The sequence below is a fragment of the Macrobrachium nipponense genome, chromosome 36 (genome assembly GCF_015104395.2).
Source record: "Macrobrachium nipponense isolate FS-2020 chromosome 36, ASM1510439v2, whole genome shotgun sequence".
Lineage (NCBI taxonomy): Eukaryota > Metazoa > Arthropoda > Malacostraca > Decapoda > Palaemonidae > Macrobrachium > Macrobrachium nipponense.
Window position 1 is genome coordinate 57,901,345 of NC_087220.1, and position 15,859 is coordinate 57,917,203.

General features: G+C 49.6%; 1 protein-coding gene across 3 annotated transcripts in view; it reads right to left on the minus strand.

Annotated features, from left to right (window-relative positions):
• The window catches only part of LOC135203714 (probable cysteine--tRNA ligase, mitochondrial), an 85,549-nt gene that overhangs the window by 29,751 nt on the left and 39,939 nt on the right, over positions 1-15,859 (minus strand). For 2 of the 3 annotated variants that reach the window (XM_064233616.1, XM_064233614.1), the window contains exons 2-3: positions 6,272-6,409; positions 5,412-5,500 (exon numbers count right to left, since the gene is read on the minus strand). In XM_064233616.1, coding sequence (XP_064089686.1) covers positions 5,412-5,489 — 78 coding nt within the window. In that variant the 5' untranslated portion in view covers positions 5,490-5,500; positions 6,272-6,409. The remainder of the gene's footprint in view (positions 1-5,411; positions 5,501-6,271; positions 6,410-15,859) is intronic. The other variant, XM_064233615.1, reaches the window with a different exon arrangement.

Genomic DNA, 15,859 nt, shown 5'->3' on the forward strand with positions numbered 1-15,859 from the left:
TGAAAGAGTCCAAGAGATATCTCTGTTAAAAATTCTCACAATGTCGAAGGCGATGGAATCGAGCGTCACAGCAGTAGATGGTCCTTCATTATTGCGAGAATCCCCGTTAATCAGAGACCTAAGTCCATGATTGTTGGCAGAGATACGATTCGGTAGTCAATCAAAAGCAGGGGAGAGAGACATAACTGACAGTGCATCTCGGAGACCCAGCTGATACTGAGCTGCTATCAGGCAGTTCAATACGCAGTAGCTGAGCTCTCGCTGACTCGTCATCCTGAGTTGCCAGGTAATCCATTCCATGAAGGAATGTGTTCGGCTAGAACCATCAAGCATAAAAAATACGCTCGAGCAATTATATTTAAACGAAACGGATTTCGGTAAATACAAAAGCTGATTTGGTGTTGTCATGACAATACCAAGTATCTAAAATCAAAACTGGTAACTGCTGGGAGGTTGCAGGCAGCCCCAAGTTGCAGTTCAATTAAGATACAATTCGTCTCGGTCACAATCCGTAGAGTTAACTACGGTATGCGCCTACCCCCCAGACAATTCAACTACTTAAGAGAATCATGTCGCGAGGGTAATATACATAGTATATTTGTAGGTTCTGTACAACGACCTCCATCCTAACTTCTTTTTTCTCCTTGAGGAATGAGAATAAGGATTGGAGATCAACCGCCTTCGTTCTCTAGTGAAGAGAGTGAAAGAGAAGTCTTCCCCGAAGGAAAAAGCTTCAATGGGTGAACAGAATACCGAAGACGATAGTTCAAGCCAAACTGGATGTTCCCGTCCGTTCTTCTCTATTCCAGGTTGGTCGCCTACTGTGAGATACTCTTCTTTCAGCAGCAGTCTTCTTCCCAATGCTAGAAATTCCAGGAATTCGAGCATAGGCGAGGTTCCCGATTATTGTGTAACAATTATCGGGGATTCTCGTCTTGCTCACTTTGGACCGTGGTCTCGCCTAAGTGTTTGGAGATCGTAAAAAACTCAAACACTCTGAATGCGCTAGAAATTCCGTAGAATTCTAAGCAATCTGCGAAACCCCCACCGACTTCGTCAAACGATATCGGCTGGTGGTCCTCTCGATTCCCGTAGAAATCGAGGATGGGGCAGGATCCCTCCTCACCGACCGGGGCTTACGTCAGGTAGGACCCGAAGGTCCCCCCCGGTAGCGCAGTCCCCAACATGGGATCCTACAGAGAAATCTCTGTAGGATCCCTCCCATTTCCCTCGTAGCCGTAAGGAAAGAGGGAATGGGGGAGGAATTGGATACTCGCTCGCCTTCCCAGTGGAACTAGCAGTTGGAGAAGAGTAGGAGCAGCCATCGCCGGCCTCTCAGAGTCTGGGAAAACGTATCGTCAGGAGAAAACGTTTTCCCAAGGAGGTTACGAACTCGCACTGTAGGTAAGGGTCTGCCGCCACGTGAACGTCGTCTGGGTGGGGCTGATTGATACCTGACAGGAGAGAGCCGATACCATCCTCTGACTCATTCCAGTCCTCGTCGAGGTCGAAACCTCTCAGGAGGACCGAAGGGGTATTTAAATACGGTGTCCGAAGACAAGTAGAAACGCCGCTGTCGCAGTAGAGGAGGTGGAAGTAGCTTGTTCGACCGGCCAGATCTGAGAGAGCCTTCTTATCCGGAGACGAGAGACTCTGGTTCAAGACAGAATCGGCAAGCTCCAATCGCGGAAGACCCACCGTCGGTTTGGGTTCCCTCTCGGGCCCCAAAACGACTCAAGCCGAGACGTGGGCTCTGCTGGTGGGAGCAGCGATCCTTCCCCGAGGTCGTTGCGCTGACGAATCAGTGCCATAACCTCGACAAAGTTCCTCTGGATCTCGGAAGTCACAACATCTTGCAGAGTAGGACCGTCAAGCCCCTCGAACAAGAGCATTCCGAGAACCTCCCCCTTAAGGAGGAGGAACTGCGACAGACCCCTCTCGGATTCCTCCTGCCACTTGCGCATACGTCCTGGTCGGTCCGAAGATCATACCTGGTACTTACGGTGTCGTGACGGGATCGTGCGGGGCATGCCCTTCACGATCACCGCGTGCCTCGCTCTTCCTGGTGCAAACCGAGAAGTTGCAGGCACGGGAGAGGAAGACGTGACACTCCTCTTTCGCTCGCTGGCAGAACCAGTGGGCTTGGAGGGCTGAAGGCGATCGCCAACTTGCAGGCCTAGTCGAGCTGTTTCCCAGGGAAACGGCTGGACCGAGAACAGCGGCCCCGATCTCGTGTGCAGAGGAGTTGCTGCTGGTCCCCCTATCCGCCCGGTCCCTGTGGGAGCGGCGGTCAGGAGACCTGCAGAGACCAATGTCGCGGTGAGACCAGTGCGTGTCCTCGCGGCGCGTCATACCGCTGGTACCAGCCGAGGCTGGCACCAACGATCGGGAGGGGGGAACCTCTTCCCAGCCTCAGCCCGTGGCTGGTCAGAGACAGTCACGTCTACCAGGGTTACCAGATGGTCGCTGCGAGAGCGGCCGCCGGCCTAGCGAGAGTCACATGAGCGGCTCTCACCAGCTTCTGCTCCGTGCCGCGGTTCTGGCGCCGAGCGAACTCTGGCGCCAAAACTTTGGCTATACGCTCTCCCGCGAGAGATCGTATACTCGGAACCTCTCGCGAACGAGAGACCGAGCCGGATCCTCTCGCGAACGAGAGACCGAGCCGGAACCTGGCGTAGCGGCAGCGCCGCAAACACCAGGCGAGGAAGTACCGGTGGTAGCTGGTACCCCTCTGGTCCCCGTCTTCTTCCTTGCAGAATGGGAGACGGGCCCTGTTCCCGAAAGAGCAGGAGGACCGGCAGAAGAACCCCCCCGTCCCACGGGAGTGGGACGAGCCCTTAGAAGTTCCCGAAGGAGCTTCTTAGGGGGAAAAACCCACGGGTTACCAGCTGGTCGCTGCAAGAGCGGCCACTGGCCTGGCGAGAGTCACCTGAGCAGCTCTCACTAGCCTTCTGCTCCGTGCTGCAGTCTTGGTGCCAAGCGAACTCTGGTGCCAGAACTTTGGCTGCACGGTCTCCCGCGGGAGACCGTACACTCGGAACCTCTCGCGAACGAGAGACCGAGCCGGAACCTGGCGTAGTGGCAGCACCGCTAACACCAGGCGAGGAAGTACCGGTGGTAGCCGGTACCCCTCTGGTCCCCGTCTTCTTCTTCCTTGCGGAAGGAGCAGGAGGACCAGCAGAAGGACCCCCCCCTTAGAAGTTCCTGAAGGAGCCTTCTTAGGGGGGAGGAGGCAGCCATCTTCTTCTTTGGCTTGGTAGCCTGAGAAGTCGAAGGGGAAGAGGCTGGCAGCAGAACGACGACACCTTCCTCTTCTTCTTTGTCAGGTCTCCCGCAGGACAGACGTCAGATCCTCCATCCAGGACGGAGCCGGGGCAATTGCCGAAGCAACACGGCCCGGCTGCACCTGTCCGGAAGGACCTGAGTCTGGGGCAGCAGTACCGTGGGCAGGAACGATGTGGGCAGGAGCAGGAACAGCAGGAGCGGCGAGAGCGGCTGGGCCAGCAGCAAGAAACAGCGTTAGCGGCAGGTACGGACGGGTACAGCAGGGCAAGTCAGGTAACCAAAGAGCCTTAGCTTCAGCCATCGACGATCCTGGGTACCAGTGGCAGGTCCAGGGGAGGTTGGGCAGCGTAAGTCTGGGGTCGGCAGCACAAAGAACCCAGGTGGAGCGGCACACCCCTCCTCGGCACGGCAGCGATTGGCCCTTGAACGGCGGCTGTCGGCGTCACCGTCATCACATGCGGGGTATCACAAGTTGAGGACGGGCGGCGTACCCTGGGGTAGTGTTGTAGTGGTCCCCGCCCCCGCCAGACGCTGAAACAACCCCTGACACTAGGCACGCTCTGCAGACCCAAGGACGCCCACACCTGTCCCAGGTTACTTGTTCTGCGGAAGCAACAAAAAGAGTGATTAGTGGAGGATACCTTCGCGTGCGTGTGGGGGGGGGGGGGGGGGGGGGGGGGGGGGGGGGGGGGGGGGGGGGGGGGGGGGGGGGGGGTGGGGGGGCGGGGGGGGGGGGGCTAGCCCCATCCCGAACGAACGGGAGACCCCGAAAACAATTGTACGTCGGGGCACCAAGAGCCCTCCTCACGCTCGACAGTTCCGGGCGCGAGGAGAAGGATCTCCCCCGCCAAGGGCAAGGTGCCATTCGTGGGAGCTGACGCGGGGCCAGGAAAAAAGACGAAGAATCGGATACCAAGGGAGTCGCGGGAGAGCTTTCCGACGACTTCCTGGCAGACCTTCGCTTCCCCCACCCCCGCACAGCCGTGACAATAATGTGAAAATGAAACAGGATACTGCACTTGCGATTCACTTTCACACAAACATAAAGGGGAAGGATCAATCACGGGAAATAAAGAGCAGAAACCTTGATCCAAAATGAAAATGATGCAATCATAATAATATATGAAAATGAAAAAGATACCGCCGCACTTGCGATTTCACTTTCACATAAATTAATAGGCGAAGGATCAAAATCCGCCCGGGTAAGAGCGGAAACTTGATCCAATAATATTAATGCTTATCATAAAAAATATATGAAAATGGGAAGGATCAATTCCCGGGTAAGAGCGGAAATTGATCCAAATGAAAATTGATGCAATTAAATAATAAATGAAAATGAAAAAGAATACTGCAATTGCGATTCCACTTTCATTGCATTCTATTATACAAAATAAGAGGCTCGTGCCGAGCACCTTCACGCTCTCGGCAACGAACGCACAGGGCAAAAATATAATGAAAGAAGTACTTACATTTTAATTACACACTTTCGCCCAAAATACATGACTCGGCGCGAGCGAGCTCCCGCCCTCGGCACCGAGACATGATTCAAGGGTATCAATTTCATGAAAAGAGCGGAAACCGCTGCATCTACGGCAATAGCTCCATCTTGACCCATAATTAAGTAATGAAAATGAAAACAGAGTACTTACAGTTCTATTTTCAACTCAAACAAACCGTTAATAGAAAACACAATATAAACAAAGCATACAACGATGAAGCGGGCAGAGAGGGATGACGAACACGTCCTTCACACCCGCGGCCGAAAGCAAAAGTGGTTCTTCACCTCTCAGGCGCGCGGCGCGTGCACTGTCGGACAAGCAGTTAACTACCGTTCTCCCCTTGTTCGAAGCTTACGACCGTTCCAGCTGCCGCTAGCTACTTCCTATTGTTAAAGGACCGAGGGTTTGTATTCGTGTCGGAACAAACCCTCATTCTGAATACCTTTGCCCTCACATTACAAAACAGACAATATAGTACCAGCAATCCAAACTTTGAGGACAGTGCTGGCTTAGCTGCTACGATAAAGTTTAAGTTTGTAGAGCTACATTTGTACAAACACAATGATTTAATTCACAAAAGGCACATTTACATATGATCTACCTTTAGAATAGTTAAACAGTCCTTACCTTACTCTTACTGGCACTATTGTAAAACACAACGCCTGTGTCGTGACCATCAGGTGGTATCCAGGACAAAGAGGACATCCATTTTCTACCTGGAAAGACAGTATACCTTCATTTGCACTGCGCTCTTTGTTTCATTTTACATTTCTGGATACGAGCATAAACTATGAAAATAAGAACATACATTTATTCAAAATGTATCAAAACAAAATCATCTATCACTTACAAATGGGTCAAATTTCACACAGCACTATTCGTGTTGTACAGCCTTTTTATCCAATTCATTACTATTCATATAACATTTGAAAAGCAACAAACATTTTTTTTACACATTTATCTTTTTTTTTATTGAGCACTAGTCTATCATTTGCAAAGATTATTTTTCACAGTTTTTCCTTCATTTCTTGCAAATCTTGTCAGCTGTAAATGCAGTGAATTAAACGGATACTATTACCAAATTGAATCATCCCAACAATCTTGCCGAAGAAAATACAAATATAAACTTGTTCATTGTAACTTGAAGTTATTTTTTCATTGCGAAAAAGACTTCCAACTCCCACTTTCCAGTATGGGGGTAGTTTGCAAAATGACAGGGGCAGCCTCAAACACTGCCTCAGAGCATGTTTCCAACTTTTAGTTTTAGTAGAGGGGGTGGCGCCACCCCATCTAGGTCAGGGCATGGCATCTCAAGTCAGGTTAGGAAGGTGAGGTAAGCACTCTGGTTAAAGTCATTTCTTCGGCAGAACCTGTGTCTATTGTTCTAAAATGGCCCCTGTGGAACAACAGCAATTATAGTCATAACAACAACCATAAATGAAAGCTGGAAACAGATGGTCTTGAATAAAGAAAATGTATCTACACACCTAACCTAAATGAATGAGCCTTTGGCCGACGAGTGATGTGAGAGACGGTGATCTGTTTGTACAGGAGACCCTGAGGAGGACTGCCGCAGAGCTAGGCATCCGAAGCATCGAAAAATGCCCATTGAAGCGGTAGCGAACCTGGAAAGAACAGCCTGTGATCATAATGACATCTTAACGAGATAATAAAAATAACGCAGCACAAGGCTTAATGTAAACGATACAGCCACATGGAGATATGGTTCACTATTATCATTTTTTGCCTAAATGTTATAGAAAAGGGTGAATATACTACTGCAGTACAATTGAGAAAACCTGTGACATACCAAAATAATGAGAAACTTACCACCTTTCGTTCAGGTTTTATTGTTCAGCCCTAAGGATGCTGGTACTACATATGGCAGAAGCTCCTCAGGATGCCATATTTAGTACTGCCCCTTGAGGATGAGAGTAAAATTTTCAAGAAAAAAAAAAGGTAAATTTCTCAGTACAAGTGAAGACTACTACTGCAGCCCGGTTCCAGCCAGTCATTGCCTTTTATATATGATTTTATGCATGTTTATGTCTAACATTCATGTTAACGATATTTGCTATTGTTTATTCATGCTAGGCTATGATTTACATTCATTCCCAAGCAACTGGTATTTGACAAAATGACCATTTGGCAAGCCCACTAATGGTGGTTGAACCAGAAGGGTGCGTTATTAGCCTTCAGTTTGACCAATGTCTCATTATCTTGGTACATTTCTCAAATACCTAACCTCCAGGCTACTGTGTTATAAAGGCTACCTACTATGCATTTCAGGGCCGTGTCCAATTGATTTTCGTTGATAAAATCCTACCAAAACATCGGATATGGGTCACATTTTGGAAATAGGTATTTGAAGCCACGGCCTAATTGGCAAAAATATGCAATGATGTCTAATGTTGATAATTAACGGCATATCGGAGTAAATCACAGAAATTTCAAGGGAAACTTAGCTAAATTTAGTAAGCACCCCATAGGGAGGCTACTTGTGACGTAAAGTATGACATCAGGCTTAATAGCAGTGTTCCCAGTAGTGTGACAATGATCGTGGAAACAACATTTGACCCTCTTGTTGAGAAATGTTGAGAATTACGATAATATTACGGTTTTCATTAGTGATACCACTGGTAAAGAATAAGAATTTGGCATATTGTATAAATATAGCAAATATGTACTATATTTGGTAAATATAGTACATATTGCAATATTACTATTTGCATTGTGCAATTTTACGTTGACTTTAGGAATACATAGCAATTATAACCCAATTCTATTTACATTTTCTTGATTAGTTATGCAAAACTTTTGGAACTGGTGATACACAATCATATTGAAATGAAAATACGATAGTTTAGGTGTTTGGTAAGATGTTTTGGCCCGATATACCTGGTAACCTTGCATAATAGTTAAACATCGCCGAGTTGCCGACGTCATGGCAAAGCCAGATTATACGTCACTGTGACTAGAGTGCTTTCGTTTTGCGTGATTTTGCAGTATATATCTTCAAATTCATAAAAAAATAAACATAGATAAAACCTGGAATACATAGGCTCATGATAACACTCAACTTCCTACAGCAACATTAGTGTCAGGTTTCAAGCACAGAATAATAAATGGAGAGTTGTGTGATATACTAAATACTTAGGATTATTATGTGACTGATCATGCATTAAGGAAGTTAAGGTTTTGAACATTTGCGTTATGTTACATTCATTTTAGCAGGACTAAGCCGGTAGACGTAAACCGGAACTTTTGAGACAATATGAATCAACAGAAACTCCAGGGTAACAATGGTTTTCACAGAGAGTGTGTAAGAGTTGGTGCATATTTCAAGTTAAAGGACACGTGAATTGCGTCAAGGAACTGTATTACAGAATATTCTCATTTTATGCCCACTCCTTTAGTGTACTTTACTTAAAACACATAATTCATCGGAAAGATGAGAGAGAGAGTAGGGTAAGTGTTTGTGTGTGTGAAACAAATCAAGAATCCCATATACTACTACTATTACTACTACTACCAACATCTGAGTCTTCATTCCTAAAGTATAAATGAGTGGGAGGGCCTTCAGTAATGACGTTTCACTAGCCTCCCTCTGGGTGCTTACTAAATTTATTTGCTAAGTTTCCCTTGAAATTTCTGTGATTTACTCCGATAAGTGCCTTAATTATCAACATTAGACATCAGTGCATATTTTTGCCAATTAGGCCGTGGCTTCAAATAGTTATTTCCAAAATATGATCCATATCCGATGCTTTGGAAAGATTTTATCAACGGAAATCAATTGGACACGGCCAAGAAATGCATAGTAGGTAGGTAGGGTAAAATTCCAAATGGCCACCTGGCGGGCACCTCTGCCATAACGCGACTGCCTTCCCAAAAATCGAAATTATGGGGAAACACCACCTTGGATCCATCGTCATTGGATGGATCAGCCTTATTCAATCGATATTTAATTGGTGAAACAAAAATACAATTACATCTTTAAGCATACCATTCAAAAGATTGAAGTTTCGTCAACATAATGTGATATATGAAAGCGCCATACGAACTAAATTAAGCATGTGAAGTTTTCGTAAAATGACAATTTGTCGAAAATTGCATTTTTCCTAACTATACAAACCTGAGGTCCTTTAACAATAGGAAGGTAACTAGCGGCAGCTGGGACGGTCGTAAGCTTCGAACAAGGGGAGAACGGTAGTTAACTGCTTGTCCGATCGTGCGCGCGCCCGCGCGCCCGAGAGGTGAAGAATCACTTTTGCTTTAGGCCCATGCAAAAAGTTGCAGAGTGAGGGGTGGCATGATGTGGGACTATATGTAAAGGACCTCAGGTTTGTATAGTTAGGAAAAATGCAATTTTCGACAAATTGTCATTTGTTCCGATACGTAATACAAACCCTCGGTCCTTTAACAATAGGAAGACTCACTTCTTGGTGGGAGGAATCTGAGTCTTTTTGGTGAACAGACTGGTGTTCGTCCAACCCTGGAGTGCCTCCCTGGTCGTAAGAGCAAGGGAGGGATCCAAACCTCTGTCCGATTGATCGGGGTGTGCACCGCAGGATCAATGGTCAGACCTCTGGGCCAAGTACTAAGAGAGAGGCAAGCGTATCTCTTCGTACCAGCAAGCAAGAACTTGTTCCTGTTTGCAAGAGACAATCATAAAATGATGAGTTTGTCTCAATTTGGCATCCACTTCCTCCCCCTTGTTGGAGGAAGTGGTGGATATTTACTCCTATCCCTACTGAAAGGGATAGGATGGTGCTCTATTGAGTAGCTCACCTGCATCTCGTCCTTACCCAGCCATGGGTGACGACCGTGTCCCTCTACCCAAAGGTAGAGGGAAGAAAAAGATGGGAAGAGGAGCCAGTCACACTCTCATTCCTCATCCATTCTTACGGTCACACCAGGGACTCGATGCTGTTCAGCTGCGAGGGTCTGGGTTAACTACACAACGTGTTGAGCAACCACCACGGTTCCCAAGGAAAAAGATCCAAGGAACTGTGGGCAATATCCTGAAGGTAGAAGGAGGTGCATGCGGTCCGGTTGGACCAGGCGCCTGCCTTCATTACCTGCGCCACGGAGAAGTTCTTGCGGAACGCGAGAGAATGATGAAGAGGCGTCCACACTCATCCTGGGTGTCGAGTTTCTTCAGACAGCTCCGTCGCACCTTCACAGGACAAAGCAGCATAGCCTTCGTATCGGAGGCGGTGACGTCCATTAGGGAGGGTATTGTGAAGGACTCGAACCAATCGTCAGTTACCGAAGGTTTCTGAGTCTTATCCGCTACGAAGATCGGTACGAATCGAGCGTCACAAATCCCCATCCCTTTGTGCTTGACTTCTCAAGAGAAGTCATGCAGTTACCTAAGACGAAAAGAAGGGAATAGTCGTATGACCTATCCCTCTTCTCGACTTTGGTTATGTAAACAGTACTCATACTGACAAGCTATTAAGACGAAGTAATGATTGCTCTGGAACAACCGAACTAAGTCCACAGCATAGTTCGTAACTGACTCGGGCGCTCTGACAGCTGCCGACTGACTGGTTCGGAATCAGTAGAGGCAAGTTGTCCAAGCATCCGGGTAAGTCACGTGACCTTCGCCCTTTAAAGAGTTATGCTGAGAGACCAAACAAATAAAATATTTGTTAGTCACCGATGCCGGACGGCGCGGCGATGATTCTCTTAATGCATAAGCTCAAAAGGCGAAAGTCAATTGCCTTCAAAAGACCGAGGTCCCTGATGGCAAGAAAATCTCATAGACGTTGAATCTCAGCTTAAGGAGAAACAACACTATGTGACGTTTGAAGACGAAGGTAGGCAATGAATGCAACCTACGTCTTCGCACTGAATCGAGAGAAGGAATCTCAAGATTCTAAAAAACCTGTGCTTACAAATGACTGAAACGCTAACCGCCATTTCATTGCTGTCCGTGTGCAATGAAACGCGGGGCGTCTCAGTAATGAAACACGGGGGTGAGCCGCTTGAAGAAGAACTGCTTCTCATGGGCTGAACGTTTGGAAGTAGAGCTGGCAGGTGGGTGGGAGTAGGCGATGTCTTTCAATACATCTGCTAAATCCTTGGGGTGAACAATGAACAATTGTCACCCTCCGAATACAAGGATATTTTGAGGACAAAACTAGATTCCGCAAAAATCATTCGCATTATCGGGGATACGATGCAGCAAGAGACTATTTACAGAATTCTGTTACCGTGCGGTAAACAGAAACAAGATGAGAGTCGAATAGATATCTCTGTTTAAAATTCTCGCAAATACCGAAGACGATGAATACTAGCGTTTCTCAGCAGTAGATGGTCATTCATGTATGCGAGAATCCCCGTTAATCAGAGACTTAAGTCCGTGATTGTTGGGCAGAGATACGGTTGTTATTCAATCAAAAGCAGGTGAGAAAGACATAAACAACCGTCTATCTCAAAGCGGCAGCTGATACTGAAATGCCTCGGGCAATTCAATACGCAGTAGCTGTCGCTGACTCGTCATCCTGAGTTGCCAAGTAATCCTTTCCACGAAGGAATGCGTTCGGCTAGAACCACGAGCATAAAAAGATATGCTCGAGCAATTATATTTAAGCGAAACGAATTTCGGTAAATATAAAAGCTTAAATGGTGTTGTTGTGACAACACCATAAGTATATAAAATTGAAACTGGAAACTCCTGGGAGGTTGGCAGGCAACCCGGGTTGTTGCAGTTCAATTAGAATACTTTTCGTCTAAGTCGCAATCCGTAGAATACCAGATTATGCGCCTACCCTCGGACCATTCAAAACTGCTTAGCAGAATCATGTCGATAGGTTAATATACGTAGTATATTTGTAGGATTCTGAACAACGATCTCCATCCTAAATTCTTTCCTTCAAGAAAACAAAATAAGGATTGGAGATCGACCACCTTCGTTCTCTATTAAAGAGAGTGAAGGAGAAGTCTTCCTCGAAGGAAAGCTTCAATGGTGACAGAATACTAAGACGATAGTTTCCAGCCAAACTGGATATTCCCGTCCGTTCTTCTCTATTCCAGGTTGGTCGCCTACTGTGAGATAGTCTTCTTTCAGCAGCAGTCTTCTTCCTAATGCTAGAAAATTCCAGGAATTCGAGCATAGGCGAGGTCCCCGATTATCGTGTAACATATCGGGGATTCTCGTCTCGCTCACTTTGGACCGTGGTCTCGCCTAAGTGTTTGGAGATCGTAAGAAACTCTAACACTCTGAATGCGCTAGAAATTCCGTAGAATTCTAAGCAGTCTGCGAAACCCCCACCGAATTCGTCAAACGATATCGGCTGGTGGTCCTCTCGATTCCCGTAGAAATCGAGAATGGGGCAGGATCCCTCCTCAACGACCGGGGCTTACGTCAGGTAGGACCCGAAGGTCCCCCCCGGTAGCGCAGTCCCCAACGTGGATCCTACAGAGAAATCTCTGTAGGATCTTCCCCTTTCCCTCGTAGCCGTAAGGAGAGAGGGAATGGGGGAGGAATTGGATACTCGCTCGCCTTCCCAGTGGAACTAGCAGTTGGAGAAGAGTAGGAGCAGCCATCGCCTTGCGGCGATGGCCTCTCAGAGTCTGGGAAAACGTATCGTCAGGAGAAAACGTTTTCCCCGAGGAGGGTTACGAACTCTCACTGTAGGTAAGGGTCTGCCGCCACTGTGAACGTCGTCTGGGTGGGGCTGATCGACACCTGACAGGAGAGAGCCGATACCGTCCTCCGACTCATTCCAGTCCTCGTCGAGGTCGAAAACTCTCAGGAGGACCGAAGGAGTATTTAAATACGGTGTCCGAAGACACGTAGAAACGCCGCTGTCGCAGTAGAGGAGGTGGAAGTAGCTTGATCGACCGGCCAGAACTGAGAGAGCCTTCTTGTCCGGAGACGAGAGACTCGGTTCAAGACAGAATCCGCAAGCTCCGATCGCGGCATACCCACGTCGGTTTGGGTTCCCTCTCGGGCCCCGAAAACGACTCGAGCAGAGACATGGGCTCTGCTGTGGGAGCGGCGATCCTTCCCCCCGGTCGTTGTGCTGACGAATCAGTGCAATAACCTGGGTAAAGTTACTCTGAATCTCGGAAGTTACAGCGTCTTGAGGAGTAGGACCGTCCAGTCCCTCCAACAAGAGCAGCTCCCAGGACCCTCCTCCTTCAGAAGAAGGACCAGCAACAGATCCCTGACGGTTGCCTCCAATCACTTGCGCGTACGTCCTGGTTGGTCCTAAGACCAACCTGGCACGTGCGGCGTCGTGACGGGATCGTGAGCGGCGCATCTCTCACGATCACTCTATATACCTCGCTCTTCCTGGCGTATGCCGAGGAAGTTGAAGGTATCGGAGAGACAGAACTGACGCTACCCCCTCTCCCCCTGACGGTCGCCTCCAATCACTTGCGCGTACGTCCTGGTTGGTCCTAAGACCATACGTGGCACGTGCGGCGTCGTGACGGGATCGTGAGCGGCGCACTCTCACGATCACTCCTAGCTACCTCGCTCTTCCCGGTGTAGCCCGAGGAAGTTGAAGGTAGTGGAGAGACAGACCTGACGCTCCCCCCCCGCTCGCTGGCAGGACCAGCGTACGTGGGGGGCTGCAGCCGATCACCAACCCGCGGTGGGGATCGATCTGCAGGCCTGGCCGTGCCGCTCACCTGTGGCGAGCGGCTCGACTGAGCACGTCGACCCCGGTCCCGTGCGTCAGACGAGCTGCTGCTGTCACCGTATCCGCCCGGTCCCTGTGGGAGCGGCGGTCAGGTGACCTGCAGAGCTCGCTTTCGCCGTGAGACCAGTGAGCGTCCTCGCGGCACGTCAAACCGCTAGGTACCAGCCGAGGCTGGTACCGCGGTCGAGGGGACCTGGGGGACCTCTTCCCAGCCTCAACCCGTGGCCGGTCAGAGACCGTCACGTCCATCCGAGGTACCGGCTGGTCGCTGCGAGAGCGGCCGCTGGCCTGGCGAGAGTCACCTGAGCGGCTCTCGACAGTCTTCTGCTCCGTGCCTCGGTCATGACGCTGAGCGAACTCAGGCGTCTTAACTTTGGCTGCACGGTCACCCGAAGGAGATCGTACACTCGGAACTTCTCGCGGACGAGAAACCGAGCCGGTACCTGGCTTAGCAGCAGAGCTGCCAAGACCAGGCGAGGTGTACCCGCGGTAGCCAGCACACCCTTGGTCCCCGTCTTCTTCTTCTTCTCAGAAAGGGGAGACGGGCCCCGTTCCCGAAGGAACAGGAGGACCAGCAGAAGAACCCCCCGTCACACCGAATGTGACGAGCCCTTCGAAGTTCCCGAAGGAGTCTTCTTAGGGGGAATAACAAAACCCGGTTACCAGCTGGTCGCTGCGAGGAGCGGCCGCTGGCCTGGCGAGAGTCACCTGAGCGGTTCTCGCCAGCCTTCTGCTCCGTGCCGTGGTCTTGGCGCCGAGCGAACTCTGGCGCCGAAACTTTGGCTGCACGGTCTCCCGAGGGAGAGGCGTACACTCGGGATCTCCCGCGAACGAGAGACCGAGCCGGAACCTGGCGTAGCGGCATCGCCGCTAGCACCAGGCGAGGAAGTACCAGAGCTAACCGATACTCCTCTGGTCCCCGTCTATCTCTTCCTTACGGAAGGGGAGAACGGGCCCCGCTCCCGAAGGAGCAGGAGGACCAGCAGACGGACCCCCCGTCCCACCGAGGTGGGAGGGAGGGCCTTAGAAGTTCCCGAAGGAGACTTCTTAGGGGGGGGAGGCAGCCTTCTTCTTCTTCGGCTTATGGGCCTTAGAAGTCGAAGGGGAAGAGGCAGCAACAGACGAAGATGACACCTTCCTCTTCTTTCGTCAGCTCACGCAGGACAGTCGTCAGGTCCTCCATCCAGGCCGGAGTCGGGCCTATTGCCGAAGCAACACGGTCCGACTGCACCTGTCCGGAAGGACCTGGGACTGGGGAAGACACACCATGGGCAGGACCTGCATGGACAGGCGCAGGAACCAGGAGCGACAGGAACAGCAACCAGCTCAGAAGCGGCAGGAACAGCGGCAGCGGTAAAACACAGAAGGGACAGCCAAGCCAGTAGCGGGAACACATCAGCGACAGGTACGGCAGGCCCAGCCATTGCCTCGTAGAATCATCGGCAGCCAGCGTGGTACTGGCGGCCGGTCCAGGGGAGAGCTGCTGGAACAGCGGAAGTCTGGGGCAGGCAACACGAAGAAAAACACAGGCGCGGCGGCATACCCCTCCTCGGTACGGTGGCGACCGGCCCTAGAAGCGGCAGACGGCGTCACCGACACAGCATGGGGAGTGTGAGACCAGCGGGGGGAAGCAGCATAAGCGGCCGTGAAGGTTGTAGTGGAGACCACTCCAAGGTCACCGCCCCAGACCTCGCTAGACTCTGCAGCAGATCGTGGATGCTAGGCACGCCCTGCAGCCGCAGTGGTCCATACCTGTCCAAGGTCGTCTCCCACGGCTGTAGCACCTGCGGTAGCACAGACAGATTAGTAAGAGGGGTTCCCTCACGCACGGGGGGGGAGACATGCCCCACCCCGAACGGAAGGAAGGAAAGACCCCCAAAAACAAAAATACGAGGAAGCTGAGCGGGGGGGCAGGAAAGAAGACGAAGAACTCGGATACCAAGGGAGTCGCGGAGAGCTTTCCGACGACTTCCTGGCAGACCTTCGCTTCCCCTACCCCCGCACAGCAGTGAAAAGTAATATGAAATGAAACAGAATACTGCACTTGCGATTCACTTCATAGAACTTAAAGAGGGAAAAATCAATTCCCGGTAAGAGCGGAAACTTGATCCATAATAATATGATGCTATCATAAATATATATGAAAATGAACAATACTGCACTTGCTATTTTCACTTTCACAGCAATAAATCGTAAGGATTAATTCCGGGTAAGAGCGGAAATTGATCCAAAATTAAATTTGATGCAATTAATAAATGAAAATGAAAAGAAAACTGCATTGCGAATCCACTTTCATTGCATTCTATTCATACAAAATAAGAGGCTCTTGCCGAGCGCAATCAAGCTCTCGGCAACGAACGCACAGGGCAAAAATATAATGAAAAAGAGTACTTACATCTTTCAATTACACACTTT